Source organism: Centropristis striata, chromosome 15, assembly GCF_030273125.1.
Source record: "Centropristis striata isolate RG_2023a ecotype Rhode Island chromosome 15, C.striata_1.0, whole genome shotgun sequence".
Classification (NCBI taxonomy): domain Eukaryota; kingdom Metazoa; phylum Chordata; class Actinopteri; order Perciformes; family Serranidae; genus Centropristis; species Centropristis striata.
Window position 1 is genome coordinate 1,788,267 of NC_081531.1, and position 19,183 is coordinate 1,807,449.

Here is a 19,183-nt window from a genome sequence, read left to right on the forward strand (position 1 = left end):
CCAGCCCCAACAGCCCAACGAGGGGAGTCTCACCAAGTCACGGCAGGAGACACCCAACCCTTACCCCCCCAGATCCCACCCAGCCCCCAACCCTCACCCCCCCAGACTCCACCTAGCCCCCAACCCTCACCCCCCCAGACTCCACCCAGCCCCCAACCCTCACCCTCCCAGACTCCACCCAGCCCCCAATCCTCACCCCCCCAGACCCCACCCAGCCTCCAACTCTCTCCATGCAGCCAGGACTTTTCACTTCTGGATTTCACAGACAGGATGAAGAGCCTTGTCAAGATTGGAATCCAGCTAACACCTCGCCAAAATCCCTTATTTACCCCCCTTAACCTCCCACATCCAGCCCCTCCCACTCCACCACCTCGGAAAGAACGCTCAACCAAAAGTCACCGCCCTCCCCCACCCCCTCTGAATCACCATACCTGGGAATCCCTGAATGACCCTATCTGTCAGTCTGACTGATATGTGCCGGGTCCAGACTCTGATATCAATATCAAAATTGCTCTGTTCCAGCAGCAGTCAGGGCCCCATGGAGTTCAGTCAGCTTTCTCAATCCCTGTGATAATAGGTAACAGAAAAGGGATCAAACTGGTGAGAAATAAAAAGAGTTGAATTAACTCTGCCAATCTACTGAGTATAGCATGTCATCCTCCAAACTCACCAGCGTCTCCTGTTAAGGATTTACATTTAGCTCTTTTAAATATCAGATCTCTGCTTGGCAAATCTTTCTTAATCAATGATTTTATTCACAAGCACAACCTTGATTTTATGTTTTTAACTGAAACTTGGTTAAGTCAGGATAATAGTGCAGCAGTTCTTATTGAGTCAACCCCCCCAAATTTTAGTTTCTTCAGTGAAGCAAGAATACATAAGAGAGGAGGTGGAGTTGCCACCCTGTTCAAGGACAGCTTCCAATGCAAAAACATGTCTTATGGTCAGTTTGACTCCTTTGAATATGTTGCCATTCAGTCAAAATCACCCTATAGAGCAATCTATTTGACCATCTACAGACCCCCCAAATATGATGCAAGGTTTTTTGATGACTTTGCCAAACTACTGTCTGTTGTGTGCATAGATTTTGACTGTGTTGTTTTAGTAGGTGATTTTAACATTCATGTTGATAATCCTGAAGATGGGTGTGCTAAAGAACTTTTAAATATTCTGGATAATTTTGGGCTTTCTCAGCATGTCACAGATCCAACACATAACAGAGGACACATATTAGATCTAATTATTACCAAAGGTCTTAATATCTCTGAGGTTGTGGTCAATGATGTTGCTCTTTCTGATCACTACTGTGTTTTGTTTAAAACGACCACCCTTGCCAATCCAACAAAAGGTGAAGCAGAGGTAATCAGGAAGCGCTATATAAATGAAAACACTTGTGCATTATTCACCCAGGATTTTACACCATCACCAACCCTGCCCTCAGCTCCAGTTGATGACCTTGTTAACAGTTTTAGTTCCAATGTTTTGACTGTTATCGACTCTATCGCCCCAATTAAGACCAAAGTTCTGTCGGGGAAGAAAAAGTCAGCCTGGAGAAACGCCAAACTAGTTAAAGTGCAGAAAAAAGTATGTAGACAAGCTGAACGCAGGTGGCGAAAGAACAAACTCCAAGTATATTACGGTATTTATAAAGAGGGTCTTCGCAACTATAATCAAGAATTGAAGATTGCAAGGCAGTCATATTTTTCAGAGATTATCAATAGAAACAGTAATAATGCCCGCACACTTTTTTCTGTAGTAGACAGACTGACAAATCCCACAGCATCAGTCCCTCCTGAGCTGCTGTCTAACAAGTCATGCAATGACTTTGCAGCCTTCTTCACAAACAAAATATTACAGATAAGACAAGCAGTGTGCAGCTCCAGCTCAGGAATGATAACACTGGTGCCTTCCCATCCTCTAGTCAAGCTAGGACATTTTAGCCTCCTAGATTACACAACACTCACGGAAACGGTTTCAAAATTAAAGCCCACAACCTGCTGCCTTGATATTCTGCCTTCAAACTTTTTTAAAACTGTTTTCAACTGCATAGCTCCGGATGTACTGCAGATAATAAATTCTTCTCTCCAAGCAGGACAGTTTCCACAGACTTTGAAAACTGCAGTAATAAAACCTCTCCTAAAAAAATCTAATCTGGATTCCACAACAATTAGTAACTATAGGCCAATATCAAATCTGCCATTTCTGGGGAAAATCATTGAAAAGGTTGTTTTTGAGCAAATTCATGCTTTTATGATGCAAAATAATCTTTTTAACACATTTCAGTCTGGATTTCGGCGACACCACAGCACTGAGACTGTACTTATCAAAGTCTTAAATGATATAAATCTGAACACTGATGTAGGCAAATCCTCTGTCCTGGTTTTACTGGATCTCAGTGCTGCATTTGACACAGTTGATCATAACATACTAGTCAGCAGACTGGAACAGTGGGTGGGGCTCACTGGCACTGTGCTACAATGGTTCAAATCTTACTTACAAGATAGGGACTTTTTTGTGTCAATTGGAAACCATGAGTCTGAGCGAACTAAGATCACATGTGGGGTTCCTCATGGGTCCATTCTCGGACCGCTTCTATTCAACATCTATATGCTACCGCTAGCTCAGATTATGGAACATCACAACATCTCCTACCATACTTATGCCGATGACACACAACTCTACATTTCAGTGTCCTCAAACGACTACAGTCCCTTACTCTCATTGAGTAACTGTATTCATCAAATCAATGAGTGGATGTGCCAGAACTTTCTCCAGCTAAATGCAGAGAAGACAGAGGTGATCATTTTCGGCCCTAAAAATGAAAGATCTAAGATCAGCGCTCACCTTGGCTCTATGTCATTGACAGCTACAAATCAAGCCAGAAATCTTGGTGTAATTATTGACTCAGACCTGAACTTCAACAGCCATCTAAAGCTTATCACTAAATCTGCCTATTACCACCTGAAAAACATAGCTAGAATTAAGGGTCTTCTGTCCAAACAAGACATGGAAAAACTTATCCATGCATTTATTTTTAGTAGGTTGGATTACTGCAATGGCATCTTCACAGGTCTTAACAAAAAATCAATCAGGCAGCTGCAGCTGATCCAGAACGCTGCCGCCAGAGTCCTCACAAACACCAGGAAACTGGACCATATTACACCGGTCCTTAAATCACTACACTGGCTTCCTGTGAGTCAGAGGATAGATTTTAAAATCTTACTGCTGGTCTACAAAGCTCTGAATGGTCTCGGACCAAATTACATGCTTGATCTGCTCCCTCTCTATGAAGCATCCAGACCCCTTAGGTCATCTGGAACTGGCTTGTTGCGTGTCCCAAAAACAAGAACTAAGCGGGGTGAGGCAGCTTTCAGTTATTATGCTCCTCACCTGTGGAACAAACTACCTGTAGATCTGAGGTCTGCCCAAACGGTCAGCTCCTTTAAATCAGGACTAAAAACACTATTGTTTACTGAAGCGTACTCTTAACTTTAACACTTATCTGCTCTACTCTACTGCCCTTACTTTTTAACTACACAATGTTTGACTTGTGCTTTTTATTATTTTATCTCTTTTTTTTTATCCTGCTGTATCTTCCCTGTTTTAATTGACTGTTTTTATTGTTTTCAATTGTGTCTTGCTGTTTTTAATGTGTATGTAAAGCACTTTGAATTACCTTGTGTTGAATTGTGCTATACAAATAAACTTGCCTTGCCTTGCCTTGCTTCCTGTTAAGCTTCCTTTGGAGATTGTTTATAGAGATCCACCTATTCCAATATGTGGTTGGGGTTTTACATATGCCTCAAACCTGAGCTTAATTTATGTGGGTCTCACAGTTCAAATGTGTTAAGATGGCTATCAAAGTAATTCATAATTATCATAAATAATAATTAACTTTTGGAACAATATGACTTGATTTACTCTAAGTAACCTCTAGATGGAACAGCACTGTGTAAAAAAAACAGAAAATATAGCCACTTTAACTATATCAGTCTCATAAAATTACCCACTCCTAAGGTGCTTAAAGGATCATGTGCCAGCTTTAAATTCCTCTTCAGAGGGGTATGTCTGTGTTGGAAAAGCCAGTTCAAAATATATTGGGTATTTCTAGAGTTCCAGGTCAGAAAGAAGACAGCTAGTTACATGTAAGATCCTGTGTCTGTTTATAGAAAACCTGACCTTCAACCTCAACCACTAACCTACACAGAAATATAAAACACACCAAACAATTATTCAACTTATCAATTAACCTTTTACAAATATCCCGGACGAGCCCCCGTTTATGTAACTCCACAGGTTTCTAGGGCAAAGGACTAACTATTAGGCCAAGAAATGAAACCAAAATAATCCATCCATACATCCATCCATCCATTCTCCTCCGCTTATCCGGGGTCGGGTCGCGGGGGCAGCAGGCTAAGCAGGGCATTCCAGACGTCCCTCTCCCCAGCCACAATGTCCAGCTCCTCCTGGGGGACCCCGAGGCGTTCCCAGGCCAGGAGAGAGATATAATCCCTCCACCGTGTTCTGGGTCTTCCCCTGGGCCTCCTAGCAGTTGGACGTGCCCGCAACACCTCTAAAGGGAGGCGCCCGGGAGGCATCCTCACCAGATGCCCAAACCACCTCAGCTGGCTCCTTTCGACACAAAGGAGCAGCGGCTCTACTCCGAGCTCCCTCCGGATGTCTGAGCTCCTCACCCTATCTCTAAGGCTGAGCTCAGCCACCCTACGGAGGAAACTCATTTCAGCCGCTTGTATCGGTGATCTTGCTCTTTCGGTCACTACCCAAAGTTCATGACCATAGGTGAGGGTTGGAACATAGATGGACCGGTAAATCAAGAGCTTTGCCTTCCGGCTCAGCTCCTTCTTCACCACGACGGTCCGGTACAACGCCCGCATCACTGCCGACGCCGTACCAAACTGCCTGTCCAACTCACGCTCCGTTCTACCCTCACTCGTGAACAAGACCCCGAGATACTTGAACTCCTTCACTTGAGGCAGTAACTCTCTCCCCACCCAGAGGGGCCAGTCCACCGTTTTCCGACAGAGAACCTTGGCCTCAGACTTGGAGGTGCTGACTGTCATCCCAACCGCTTCGCACTCGGCTGCAAACCGACCCAACGAGTGCTGAAGGTCCCGGCTTGATGAAGCCAAAAGAACCACATCATCTGCAGAAAGCAGAGATACAATTCTTAGGTCACCAAACCAAATCCCTTCCTCCCCTCGGCTGCGCCTTGAGATCCTGTCCATGAAAACCACAAACAGAATCGGAGACAAGGGGCAACCCTGGCGGAGGCCAACACCCACTGGGAACGTGTTTGACGTTGTGCCGAGTATGCGGACACAGCTCTCACTTTGGTTATATAGGGACGGATAGCTCGTAGTCAAGACTCCCCAAGGGACACGGTTGTAGGCCTTCTCCAAGTCCACAAAACACATGTAGACTGGATGAGCAAACTCCCATGACCCCTCCAGAAGTCTCGCAAGGGTAAAGAGCTGGTCCGTTGTTCCACGGCCAGGACGGAAGCCGCATTGTTCCTCCTGAATCTGAGATTCGACAATCGGCCAGAGCCTCCTTTCCAGCACCCTTGAGTAGACTTTTCCGGGGAGGCTGAGCAGTGTGATTCCACTGTAATTGGAACACACCCTACGGTCCCCCTTTTTGAAAGTGGGAAGCACCACCCCGGTCTGCCACTCCACTGGCACTGTCCCAGACCTCCATGCGACACTGAAGAGGCGTGCCAACCATGACAGCCCAACAGTGTCCAGAGCCTTCAGCATCTCAGGGCGAATCTCATCCAACCCTGGCTCCTTGCTGCCAGGCAGCTTTTTAACTACCTCGGCGACTTTTGCCAGGGATACTGATGAGTCTTTACCTGAGTCTTCAGACTCTGCCTCCTCCACAGAGGACGTGTTGGCTGGATTAAGGAGTTCCTCAAAGTGTTTTTTCCACCATCTGAGGACATCCCTAGGTCGGGTCAGCAGGTCTCCGCCCCGCTGAGCACAGCTTGGGCCAAGCCCTGCTTTCCCTTCCTGAGTCGCCCGACAGTTTTCCAGAACCTCTTTGAGGCCGACTGAAAGTCCTCCTTCATGGCCTCCCCGAATTCCTCCCATACCTGAGTTTTTGCTTCGGCGACTGCCACAGCTGCAGCCCTTCTCGCCGAACGGTACCTGTCTGCTGCTTATGGAGACCCCCCAGCCGGCCAAGACCGAAAGGCCTCCTTCTTCAGCTTGACGGCCTCCCTCACCACTGGTGTCCGCCAGCCGGTTCTTGGGTTGCCGCCACGACAGGCACCGACGGCCTTCAAGCCACAGCTCCTACCAGCCGCGTCAACAATTGAGGCTTTGAACATGGCGCATTCGGACTCCATGTCCCCAGTCTCACCCGGGATGCTGGAGAAATTCTTCCAGAGGTGTGAGTTAAAGATCCCGCAGACAGGGCCCTCTGCTAGACGTTCCCAGTTGACCCTCACTACACGTTTGGGTTTGCCAGGTCTGTTCAGCAGCCTTCCCCGCCACCTGATCCAACTCACCACCAGGTGGTGATCAGTTGACAGCTCTGCTCCTCTCTTCACCCGAGTGTCCAGAACATGCGGCCGCAGATCTGATGACACGATAATGAAATCGATCTTTGGCTAGAGGCTCTGCACAGAAGTCCAATAACAAAACACCACTCGGGTTCAGATCAGGTAGGCCGCTCCTCCCAATCACCCCCCTCCAGGTAAAATAATTCACAGTATATTTTAATTTTGATGGTTGAAAGCAGTTGCAGACAGGACAATATTGTTCTAAGTTACTGAAAACTTAAACCTACAAGCAAGTAAAAGCAGGAGAGTCTGGCTGCAGACCTCCACCGTCAGGCCTCCTCCGCTGTTAGGCCTCCTCCACTGTCAGGCCTCTGTCACCGTCAGGCCTCCTCCACTGTCAGGCCCGGAAATACACGCAAAGATGTTCAACATTAACTTGGGTATACACTTCTGGTGTAAGCGTTTTAGTAGCTGGCTAATGGTTACGGTATCCATTTACACTCGCTATTTATGTATTCTGCAAAAACGGGAGATAAACGGGAGAGTGACAAATTCGTTTTAAAAAAGCTTGTTAAGTTTGAAGCTGGAGCTTAAGGCTCTCTTCTCTTTCTTAGAAATCACACTCCTCAGAATTAACCATTGAAAAATAATATGTATTACTTCAATCCACTTAATTGCATATGAAAAACAATATGTACTTTAAATTAGGCCTCTTTATCACAATCTGAAATACTTTATTTATCCTCGGTTGGAAATTCAGGCGTTACACTTGATCTGATACAGAACGATGCATGAAAAAAGTGTTGCATAAAATAGACAAACCAAATATAAAACACACCAAACAATTATTCAACTTACCAATTTACCTTTTTACAAATATCCCGGACGAGCTCCCGTTTATGTAACTTACCCAGTTCGTAGGGCAAAGGAGTAACTATTTGGCTGAGAAATAAAACCAAAATAATTTACACTATATTTTAATTTTGATAGTTGAAAGCAGTTGCAGACAGGAGAATGGTGTTCTAACTTACTGAAAACTTAAACCTACAAGCAAGTAAAAGCAGGACAGTCTGGCTGCAGACCTCCACCGTCAGGCCTCCTCCACTGTCAGGTCTCCCCAACTGTCAGTTCCCTTACACTGTCAGGCCTCCTCCACCATCAGGTCTCCCCAACTGTGAAGTCTCCTACACTGTCAGGCCTCCTCCACTGTCAGGCCTCCTCCACTCACATTCCCGGAAATCAACGCAAAGATTTTTCAAAATTAACTTGGGTGGACACATAACATTTTAGTTGTGAAACCAATTCTACTGTGACTCACACGGGGCACCAATATAATGAGGGGACATAAGATGTCCCAAAATAAATGTATGGATACCTCACAACAGAGGTATCAGAATTAAGTATAGGTTTAAAAGTGGGTTTTGATGGCTATCAGAATTATGATCAATTATTGTAAATAATTAATAATCATAATAAAAATGATATGGCTTGACTCACCTCAAGATGGGGCACCACTCTGTAAAACAGAGAAAAGATAGCCAATTCACCTAAATCAGTACAAATTGCTAAACTACCTGTTGGGAAGTCTTGTAAAAATAAATAGCTTAGTAAATATCTTCATAAAATCTAGAGTGAAACACCGATATAATGTAATGGGCTGAGAAATAAAAACAAAGATAATATACATTATGTTTTATTTTTAAACTGAAATTAGCTGCAGACAGGACACATGAGGAAAGAGCAGTGAATCCACCTAAAACCTAAATTATCTTTGATAATGAGATGTTCTAGGCTACTAAAAACCTTTACAAGCAGGTAAAAGGCTGTTCTTCAGTTCAGGAAGTGATCAGGAACAGAAGTTAAAGCTGTCTCTTTTTTTTTTTTTGACAGACTCGTAAATTGGTAAAATTCTTGATGATGCTCCTCCGTAACTCTTTACTGGCCAGTCCGTAGATGATGGGGTTGAGCGCCGGTGGCAGGATGATGAACATGATGCTCAAGAACTTCTTGATGTTTTGTGAGAGTGAGGGGAACCTGTGACTCACAACCATGACCACTGTAGCTATTTCATAGAGCACATACAGAGAGAGGTGTGACGTGCACGTCTGGAAGGCTTTGCTGCTCTCAGCTCGGCCACGTTTTAAAGAAGTATTAAGGATTCTGAAGTAGGAAACTGCAGTGATGAGGAAGATGCTGGTTTGCAAACACCAGGTGAAAACCAAACCTAGAAAATACATAAAGACAAGAATTATTTTTAATTAAAGTAGTAGTAGTTAGTAAAGGAGCATATCAACCTTTACACCTTGTTCTGTCATCCATTCGCCTCATTTTGCCCTCCAGGTCTGTAAACGGACCATAGATGTTGTTGATGGGGGTGGGCCTGCAGGCCAGCCTCAGGATAGTTCGGTTGCTGCAGTAGACGTGTTGGACGAGGTTGCCACACAGAGGGGCGTTCATGTGGAAGGAGAAGAGAACAATAATACACAGCAGAGCAACAAACCAGGCGAGAGTGCAGCAGGAGAGCAGCCGAGCCGGCGTCATGATGGTGTTATACCTGAGAGGCTCACACACTGCAATGTACCTGCAGACACAAACACATCCTTCACTTTCTACAGTCAAACATATTTTTATATAGAATATAAACCTGCGTCTCAGTAAGATTATCTGTCCAAATGAAAAGTTTAACAAAATATATACATTTGCATTTGTTTCTAAATATAATATCAACAATGGTACTATACATGTTGTGCTTCTTTAGATACTCAAGGACGTTTTACAGCAACAACAAAACAAAACAAAAGAGCGAGCAGAACCAAGGTGAATAAGTCAACTCTAAAATATCCTGAAGTGGCTCATGCTCACATACAAACACATGAACGAAATGACAATTTATGGCTGCATGTCCATGAAGAAGAAATTGTGTGCAAAGATGTTAAACATTAATACTACAGGACAAAAGTTTTGGAAGCAAGATCAAATTTGTACAAAAAAAGTAATTATCAGGTCTTTAGGTTTTTATTGCTCAGACTTTGTGTATCCTTCTTTCCTTATTGTATAAATCTACTCTTGTTTCTTTACTCAGATGCTTCAATCCAACCATTTCTTTGGAAGTTTGTCAGAGATCTGAACACAGTTGAGATTTATTGGGATTTTTGTATCCAAACTCTCAAAAGCCAAAGAGCTGATGTGAAAAATGCAAGCTATGATTTGATTTTTACTTTTCCACTGAAGTTATGACTCTTCCAACCCTAAAATTAAGCCCTTCTTTTCTTTTGTTAACATTTATTCAGCAATGGTCTGGTGACATCAATGTATACCTAAAGGTAATTTGAAGAAAATGGTTCAATTCAATAAAGGTAAAGTCTGATCATGCAGTAAACACATCCAAAAATCCAAAGAATCCATACTGGTTTTTAAGAGCGCCAGTGTGAACAGAAAATGTAAGTTGCTTCCAAACTTTTGGCCTGTAGTGTACTTGTTGTCTAAAAGAGCACTGTATAGAAACAAAGACTGGATACTGGATACTGTTTTGTAACTGTTTTCAAAAATAAAACATAAACAGCAGCAAACAGCCAGACATGAGAGTAAGTTTTGAAGTTCTAAATCAGCTTTTTGATCAAACACTTTGCACCGTTTTGGCTCAACAGTAACAAACTGGAATGTGCTGCTGCGTTTGGATACCTGTCGTAGGCCATCACACCCAGAATGGTCTGCACTGCCGTGCCGTACGTGTGCACGCTGAAGGCCTGAGCGATGGCCGGGATGTAGGCAATCTTCTTCTGGCCCATCAGGAAGTGCATCATGATGCGTGGCAGAACGGCCGTGGCCCCCAACAAGTCACAGACCATCAGGTTACCAACCATCACAAACATGGGCCTGTGCAGGTTCTTGTCCAGGACGATGGTGCCGAGCACCAGGCCGTTGGCCAGCAGGATTATCATGTAGAGAATAAGGGCCAGGGTAAAGAAAAAGGCGCCGTAGCCCAGAGGGATAAAGAAACCCTCCAGCTCGAACACAATCGGCTGTTTGAGAGGAGACACCACTGTCACGTTCTCCATCCAAAGCAGAACCACTCTGTAAAACACAAGTTCATCAAACCCTCCAAACAGGCATCAGGGATAAGAATTTCAGACCTAAAACCACATTCTAACAGTGAACTCTAGTAAATTAAAAGACAAACATGTGACCTAAAGAGTTCTCTGACATTTTATTAAATTAAAGACATCACAGTATTACCTGCAATAAAACGGTGAGCAGTTCAGTGTTTCATCAAACATACAATTAAAGAAGTGAAGTTAATGTCTAATGATTGCAGCACTGTAAAGCGTCCTCACAGGTCCTCGCTCTACTCAGAGAGTTGATGCTCTCACTTGTTACGGGGAGTGCTTTAGCTTTCATTGATTTTGCTGACGTCAGTGAGGTCAGTTACCATCGAAACATCGACCCACCCTGAAACACCCTCTGCAGGTCCCTCTGGCCCCAAGACTTGTTTTAAAATATATATTTTTTTACAAATATGTAATTTATTTCCAGAGGAAAAAATAATTTGAGTACAAGCACAGCAACTTTTTTTGTGTGAGTTCGTATAGGAGCATGTGACCTGATGTTACTCCACTGCTTCCTGTTAAGCTTCCTTTGGAGATTGTTTATAGAGATCCACCTTTTCCAATATGTGGTTGGGGTTTTACGTATGCCACAAACCTGAGCTTAATTTATGTGGGTCTCACAGTTCAAGATGGCTATCAAAATAATTCATAATTATCATAAATAATAATTAACTTTTAGAATGAATTGATTTACTCTAAGTAACCACTAGATGGAACACCACTGGGTAAAAAACAGAAAATTTAGCCACTTTAACTATATCAGTCTCATAAAATTACTAAACTTTCAAGGATCATGTGCCAGCTTTAATTTCCTCGTCAGAGGGGTATGTCTGTGTTGGAAAAGCCAGTTCAAAATATATTGGGTATTTCTAGTGTACCAGGTCAGAAGAGAAGACAGCTAGTTACATGTAAGATCCTGTGTCTGTTTATAGCAAACCTGACCTTCAACCTCAACCACTAACCTACACGGAAATATAAAACATTAAACCATCTGATGTACGCAGACGATTTGGTTATTATCTCCACCAGAACTGTTGGGTTCCAGAAGCTGTTGGATATATGCTCCAAGTATGGGGTTGAGTCTGACGTACAGTACAATGCAAAAAAGAGTGTTGTATTGATATGTAGGACCAAGGAAGATCAGAAGTTGCACTTTCCAATGTTTTACCTGTCAGGGCAATCCCTTTGTGTATCTAACTGTATGAAATATCTTGGGCACATCATCACTGACAAGATGGAAGATGATGCTGACATGTACAGGCAGAGACGAATGTTTTATGTCCAAGCAAACATGTTAGTCAGGAAATTCCACTACTGTTCTGATGACGTAAAAGTAAACTTGTTTCGTGCTTACTGCACCCCTATGTATGCAGCCCCATTATGGGTCAGCTACAAAAAGGAGACCCTGCGCAAACTTCAGGTAGCATACAATGACTGTCTGAGGATACTACTGAAAAAGCCCAGCAGTAGCAGTGCTAGTAAGCTCTTTTGTGACTCAGGGCTCAGCACTTTACAGGCTCTCTTGAGGAACCTGATGTTTAAATTTATGTCTCGACTTGATGAGTCACAAAACTGTATTATAATGATGCTCACAAGTCCCAAGTGCAGCTCGGTCAGATATCAATCATATCTGTGGAAACATTGGTATGGGTGCCTTTTAAAACTGTCATGAATAAGAGTATGTTTGAATGTGTTTATGTATCTGTTGTTTTTTGTATGTTGTATGTCTTGCTATTGGGTCTAGAGCCTGTAATAAAGTTTATATACACCAAACAATTATTCAACTTACCAATTAACCTTTTTACAAATATCCCGGACGAGCCCCCGTTTATGTAACTCCACCAGTTTCTAGGGCAAACGACTAACTATTAGGCTAAGAAATGAAACCAAAATAATCCATCCATACATCCATCCATCCATCCATCCATCCATCCATTCTCGTCCACTTATCCGGGGTCGGTTCGCGGGGGCAGCAGGCTAAGCAGGGCATTCCAGACGTCCCTCTCCCCAGCCACAACATCCAGCTCCTCCTGGGGGACCCCGGGGCGTTCCCAGGCCAGGAGAGAGATATAATCCCTCCACCGTGTTCTGGGTCTTCCCCGGGGCCTCCTACCAGTTGGACGTGCCCGCAACACCTCTAAAGGGAGGTGCCTGGGAGGCATCCTTACCAGCTGCCCAAACCACCTCAGCTGGCTCCTTTCGACGCAAAGGAGCAGCGGCTCTACTCCGAGCTCCCTCCGGATGTCTGAGCTCCTCACCCTATCTCTAAGGCTGAGCTCAGCCACCCTACGGAGGAAACTCATTTCAGCCGCTTGTATCCGCGACCTTGCTCTTTCGGTCACTACCCAAAGTTCATGACCATAGGTGAGGGTTGGAACATAGATGGACTGGTAAATCGAGAGCTTTGCCTTCCGGCTCAGCTCCTTCTTCACCACGACGGTCCGGTACAACGCCCGCATCACTGCCGACGCCGCACCAAACCGCCTGTCCATCTCACATTCCGTTCTACCCTCACTCGTGAACAAGACCCCGAGATACTTGAACTCCTTCACTTGAGGCAGTAAGTCTCTCCCCACCCAGAGGGGCCAGTCCACCGTTTTCCAGCAGAGAACCATGGCCTCAGACTTGGAGGTGCTGACTGTCATCCCAACCGCTTCGCACTCGGCTGCAAACCACCTCAGTGAGTGCTGGAGATCCCGGCTTGATGAAGCCAAAAGAACCACATCATCTGCAAAAAGCAGAGATGCAATTCTTAGGTCACCAAACCGAATCCCTTCCTCCCCTCGGCTGCGCCTTGAGATCCTGTCCATGAAAACCACAAACAGAATCGGAGACAAGGGGCAACCCTTGAGGAGGCCAACCATGACAGCCCAACAATGTCCAGAGCCTTCAGCATCTCAGCTGAATCTCATCCAACCCTGGCGCCTTGCTGCCAGGCAGCTTTTTAACTACATCGGCGGCTTTTGCCAGGGATACTGATGAGTCTTAACCTGAGTCTTCAGACTCTGCCTCCTCCACAGAGGACGTGTTGGCTGGATTAAGGAGTTCCTCAAAGTGTTCTTTCCACCATCTGAGGACATCCCAAGGTCGGGTCAGCAGGTCTCCGCCCCGCTGAGCACAGCTTGGGCCAAGCCCTGCTTTCCCTTCCTGAGTCGCCCGACAGTTTTCCAGAACCTCTTTGAGGCAGACTGAAAGTCCTCCTCCATGGCCTTCCCGAATTCCTCCCATACCTGACTTTTTGCTTCGGCGACTGCCACAGCTGCAGCCCTTCTCGCCGAACGGTACCTGTCTGCTGATTCCAGAGACCCCCCAGCCGGCCAAGACCGAAAGGCCTCCTTCTTCAGCTTGACGGCCTCCCTCACCGCTGGTGTCCACCAGTGGGTTCTTGGGTTGCCACCACGACAGGCACCGACGGCCTTCAGGCCACAGCTCCTACCAGCCGCTTCAACAATTGAGGCTTTGAACATGGCGCATTCGGACTCCATGTCCCCAGTCTCACCCGGGATGCTGAAGAAATTCTTCCGGAGGTGTGAGTTAAAGATCCCGCAGACAGGGCCCTCTGCTAGACGTTCCCAGTTCACCCTCAGTACACGTTTGGGTTTGCCAGGTCTGTTCAGCAGCCTCCCCTGCCACCTGATCCAACTCACCACCAGGTGGTGATCAGTTGACAGCTCTGCTCCTCTCTTCACCCGAGTGTCCAGAACATGTGGCCGCAGATCTGATGACACGATAATGAAATCGATCTTTGGCCCAGAGTGCTCGGCACAGAAGTCCAATAACAAAACAACATTTGGGTTCAGATCGGGCAGGCCGCTCCTCCCAATCACCCCCCTCCAGGTAAAATAATTCACAGTATATTTTAATTTTGATGGTTGAAAGCAGTTGCAGACAGGACAATGATGTTCTAAGTTACTGAAAACTTAAACCTACAAGCAAGTAAAAGCAGGAGAGTCTGGCTGCAGGCCTCCTCCGCTGTCAGGCCCGGAAATACACGCAAAGATGTTCAACATTAACTTGGGTATACACTTCTGGTGTAAGCGTTTTAGTAGCTGTAACGGTTACGGTATCCATTTAAACTCGCTATTGATGTATTCTGCAAAAATGGGAGATAAACGGGAGAGTGACAAATTCATTTTAAAAAAGCTTGTTAAGTTTGAAGCTGGAGCTTAAGGCTCCCTTCTCTTTCTTAGAAATCACACTCCTCAGAATTAACCATTGAAAAATAATACGTATTACTTCAATCCACTTAATTGTATTTGAAAACCAATATGTAGTTTAAATTAGGCCTCTTTATCACAATCTACAATACTTTATTCATCCTCGGTTGGAAATTCAAGCGTTGCACTTGATCTGATACAGAACGATGCATGAAAAAAGTGTTGCATAAAAAAGACAAAATAAAAGCATATTGGTACAATAATAGCACTTTATTTTTATTCAAAGTCAGACAATTTTCATTTGACATCCTGACAGCTTAGAGACGTGGAAATATCCTCTGCGGCCGACGATTTCTTCACAGAACTTCCACATCTTCAATATCATGAAAAACAAACTTGAATGGCTCCAAGATTGTTCCATTTCATGATCATGGAAGCCTTCACTTGTTCCTTCACCTGCTTCATCCAGCCAGAGCTTTCCAAACGGCTCTGCAGCCTCAGCAAGCTCCTCTTCTCCCATCTGCAGCACATCTGGCTGCGATGATGGCGATGATGGCGGCGCGCATGGACGCAGCGGCTCTTGGCTCTCTGTATCGGTGTATTATTATGATGATTGCGTTATATGTGTATGCAGTGTGTTTCAGTACATGTTGTAATGCGACAACTGTGTACAGTCGTATAGAGCTCCTGAGGCTCGGACTACGTCACGAGGCTGTTGTCTCGAGAGTTTTCCAGCAAACTCACAACATCCCGCTGGCTATAGCACGATCTCCGGGGGCTCCCTGGATTGTTGGCGGCACCGGCAAGCGGCGCAGACGGCGTAGAGAGCGGAAGCAGAATCGGGGTTGCCAAGCGGGCCTGCTAGCCAGGCTAAGGAAACAGCCGCTCAAACCCCCACTACCCAGCATTTTCCTGTCCAACGTGAGATCCATCGTTAACAAGATCGATGAGCTGGAGCTTCACCTTGCAGCTAACGCTACCGTTCGCGATTGCTGTGTGCTGGTCATCACAGAGACGTGGCTACACCAGCTAATCCCGGACGCTACGGTTGAGCTAGCGGGTCGGACCACCCACCGCTTCGACAGGAACGGAGACTCGGGTAAGAGCAGAGGAGGAGGACTGTGTGTTTATGTCCACAATGATTGGTGCAATAACAGCAAGATCACAGACACACACTGCTCCCCCAACATTGAAGCTATGACAGTTGTCTGTAGGCCCTTCTACCTGCCTAGAGAGCTAACAGTAGTGATCATCACTGCTGTTTACATTCCACCAGATGCTAACGTTAGCATGGCTCTCACTCACCTACATGACACTGTCAATAAACTGCAACTGGCTCATCCTGAGGGAGTACAAATCATCGTTGGGGACTTTAACCAAGCATGCCTTAAGACTGTCCTTCCCAGATTTGTACAGTATGTACAGTGTTCCACCAGAGGGGCTAACACACTGGACCGGGTTTATTCCAATCTTAAGCATGCCTACATAGCTGTCCCCCTCCCACATCTGGGCCTGTCTGACCATCTCTCCCTGCTGCTCATCCCTGCATATACTCCCCTCAGGAGGAAAACCAAGCCAGTTACAATAACTGTAAAAACCTGGCCAGAGGGTGCTCTCTCTCAGCTGGAGGACTGCTTCGCCACCACTGACTGGAGTATGTTTGAGCATCAGAATCTTCAGGTCTTCACCGACTCCGTACTGTCCTACATCAAGTTCTCCATGGACAATGTAACAGTGGAAAAGCACATCCGTGTCTTTCCAAACCGGAAGCCCTGGATGACAGGCCAAGTACAGTCACTCCTGAGGGCTCGTAACTCCGCCTTCAGGACGGGTGACCAGGACCTGTACAGTACTGCAAGAGCGGACCTGAGGAGAGGGATTAAAAGTGCCAAGGTGGCCTACAAGAAGAAGGTAGAGGAACACCTGTCCAACAACAACCCCCGGCAGGTGTGGCAAGGACTAAAACAGATAACTAACTATAAAGGCAGCTCCTCAGTTACCATCAGCAGTGACGCCTCACTGGCAGAGGAGTTAAACCATTTCTTTGCCCGCTTTGAGGCCATGAGCCCCCACCCAGCCACACTGCCCCCACAGACTGACAGCCCACACACACTCACTGTCCAGGAACATCAAGTGAGTAGAGTGTTCAGATCAGTGAAGATGAGGAAAGCTGCTGGTCCCGATGGAGTTACTGGTGAAGTACTCAAAGCCTGTGCTAGCCAACTCTCGCCTGTCTTCACTAAGATCTTCAATCTCTCTCTGTCACACGCCACCGTCCCAGCCTGTCTCAAGTCAGCCTCCATTATCCCTGTCCCCAAAAACTCAACCGTCAAAAACCTCAATGACTACAGACCAATTGCACTAACATCAGTAGTTGCAAAATGTTTTGAGAGACTGGTGTCACAACACATTAAGGACTGCCTCCCCCCTGCCTTTGACCCACACCAGTTTGCATACAGGACCAACAGGAGCACAGACGATGCCATCTCGACAGCCCTCCACTGTGCTCTGAGCCACCTGGAGCACCCGGGGACCTCGGTGAGGATGCTGTTCGTCGACTACAGCTCAGCCTTCAACACCATCATTCCTGACATCCTGGTGGACAAGCTGGCTGCCCTGGACTTTCCCCCTCCCACCTGTGCCTGGATCAGAGATTTCCTTTCAAACCGCCCACAGACTGTTAAGGTTGGTGCCCACAACTCCTCCACCCTCACGCTCAGCACCGGCTCTCCACAAGGCTGTGTGCTGAGCCCTCTCCTGTATGCCATCTACACCCATGACTGCATCCCCACTCACCCCACAAACACCATAATCAAATTTGCGGACGACACCACCATAGTGGGGCTCATAACTGGAGATGATGAGTCGGCCTACAGGGACGAGGTGCAACATCTAGCAGCGTGGTGTGCGAAAAACAACCTGAGCCTCAACACCAAAAAAACCAAGGAGGTGGTCATAGACTTCAGGAGGCAAAAATCTGACACGGCTCCTCTCCTCATCAATGGAGACTGTGTGGAGAGGGTCCCCACCTTCAAATTCCTGGGGACTCACATCTCAGAGGACCTGACCTGGTCAAGCAACACGTCAGCAGTGGTGAAGAAGGCCCAGCAGCGACTCCACTTCCTGAGAGTACTGAAAAGGAACAGACTGGAGGAGAAGCTGCTGGTAACCTTCTACCGCTCCACCATCCAGAGTGTCTTAATGTTCTCCATCTCTGTGTGGTTTGCTGGCTGCTCAGCAGCTGATAAAAAGAAGCTGCAGAGGGTGATTAGGTCAGCTGAAAAAACAATCGGCTGCCCCTTGCCCTCCCTGGACGACATCGCCAGCTCCCGATGTCTTTCCAGAGCGAGGAAGATCGCCCGTGACCACCTTCACCCAGGTCAGCACCTGCTCAGCCTGCTGCCCTCTGGGAGGAGGTACAGAAGCCTTAAATGCAGAACTAGCAGGATGAAAAACAGCTTCTTTCCCTGGGCTGTCAGAACTCTTAACACCCAGAACTCTCAACACCCACACAGGATAAATTAATTAAAAAGTGCAATAAAACGGACACGTGCAATACAATTGATATGTGCAAAACACTCAATTTACCTCATGTATGAATTATAGCATTTTAAGTATCCATTTATTTATTTTTATACTTATTTATTACATCACATGTCCTTGTTCTTGTTTTTGTCCTTGTTTAGCTCGGTATTTTTTAAAATGTTTTTACTCATGTTGTTTTGTGTTATGATTGTCATAACTATGCACCATATGCAGTGGCACTTTCAATTTCGTTGTATAGTGAACTATATAATGACAATAAAGACTATTTGATTTGATTGATTTTGAGACCTGGACCCATTCTGCTTCTTTTTGCAGTCAGGTAAAGTTCTCTGCTCCAGACTGGTCTATGGAAGAGAAGGAAAAAAGTTAGTACCGAATATATGAAAATGACCCTTTGCATTCTGTCTGAATAAACCATAGAAAGAGGGTCCCTGTTGGGTAAGCAGCACAGAACTGGGAAACAATCCGACCACTTCCTCTGTTGTCTCTGCATCCTGTGAGACGTCAGCTTGCTGAGGCTGCATTTGCTCGTCTTCCTTAAAAACAAAGTCATTTTCATAGTTCAAATAGAAACAAATATCACATCCAGTTATTGAACTGGGACTCATATCTAGAGGGGTGGCACATTCTTTACAGTCACTACAAATTAGACTTGACAGAGGACAGAAGGTGCCACTGCTGTGAACCATCCTAGTTGTAGTCAATTGTGCCTTTTATGTAAATATTTTTAGGTTTGAGCAGACGCTTTCATCAGGTAAAAAACAAACAAAAAATAGAGTACTACCAAGGAAGAAAATGTTCCCTGAACGCTGGCATAGTGAACCTGATTTTAAAGACTGAATAGTTTAACA

General features: G+C 45.6%; 1 protein-coding gene across 1 annotated transcript; it reads right to left on the reverse strand.

Moving 5' to 3' along the window:
* Positions 1–6,869: 6,869 nt before the first annotated feature.
* LOC131986941 (olfactory receptor 2K2-like) lies at positions 6,870–10,581 on the reverse strand. Its single transcript, XM_059352082.1, has 4 exons — positions 10,205–10,581; positions 8,857–9,104; positions 8,416–8,747; positions 6,870–6,917 (listed from the first exon to the last, which is right to left on the reverse strand). The coding sequence occupies exons 1-4, from the start codon at positions 10,579–10,581 to the stop codon at positions 6,870–6,872; spliced, it is 1,005 nt and encodes a 334-aa protein (XP_059208065.1).
* Between the last annotated feature and the right edge of the window lie 8,602 nt (positions 10,582–19,183).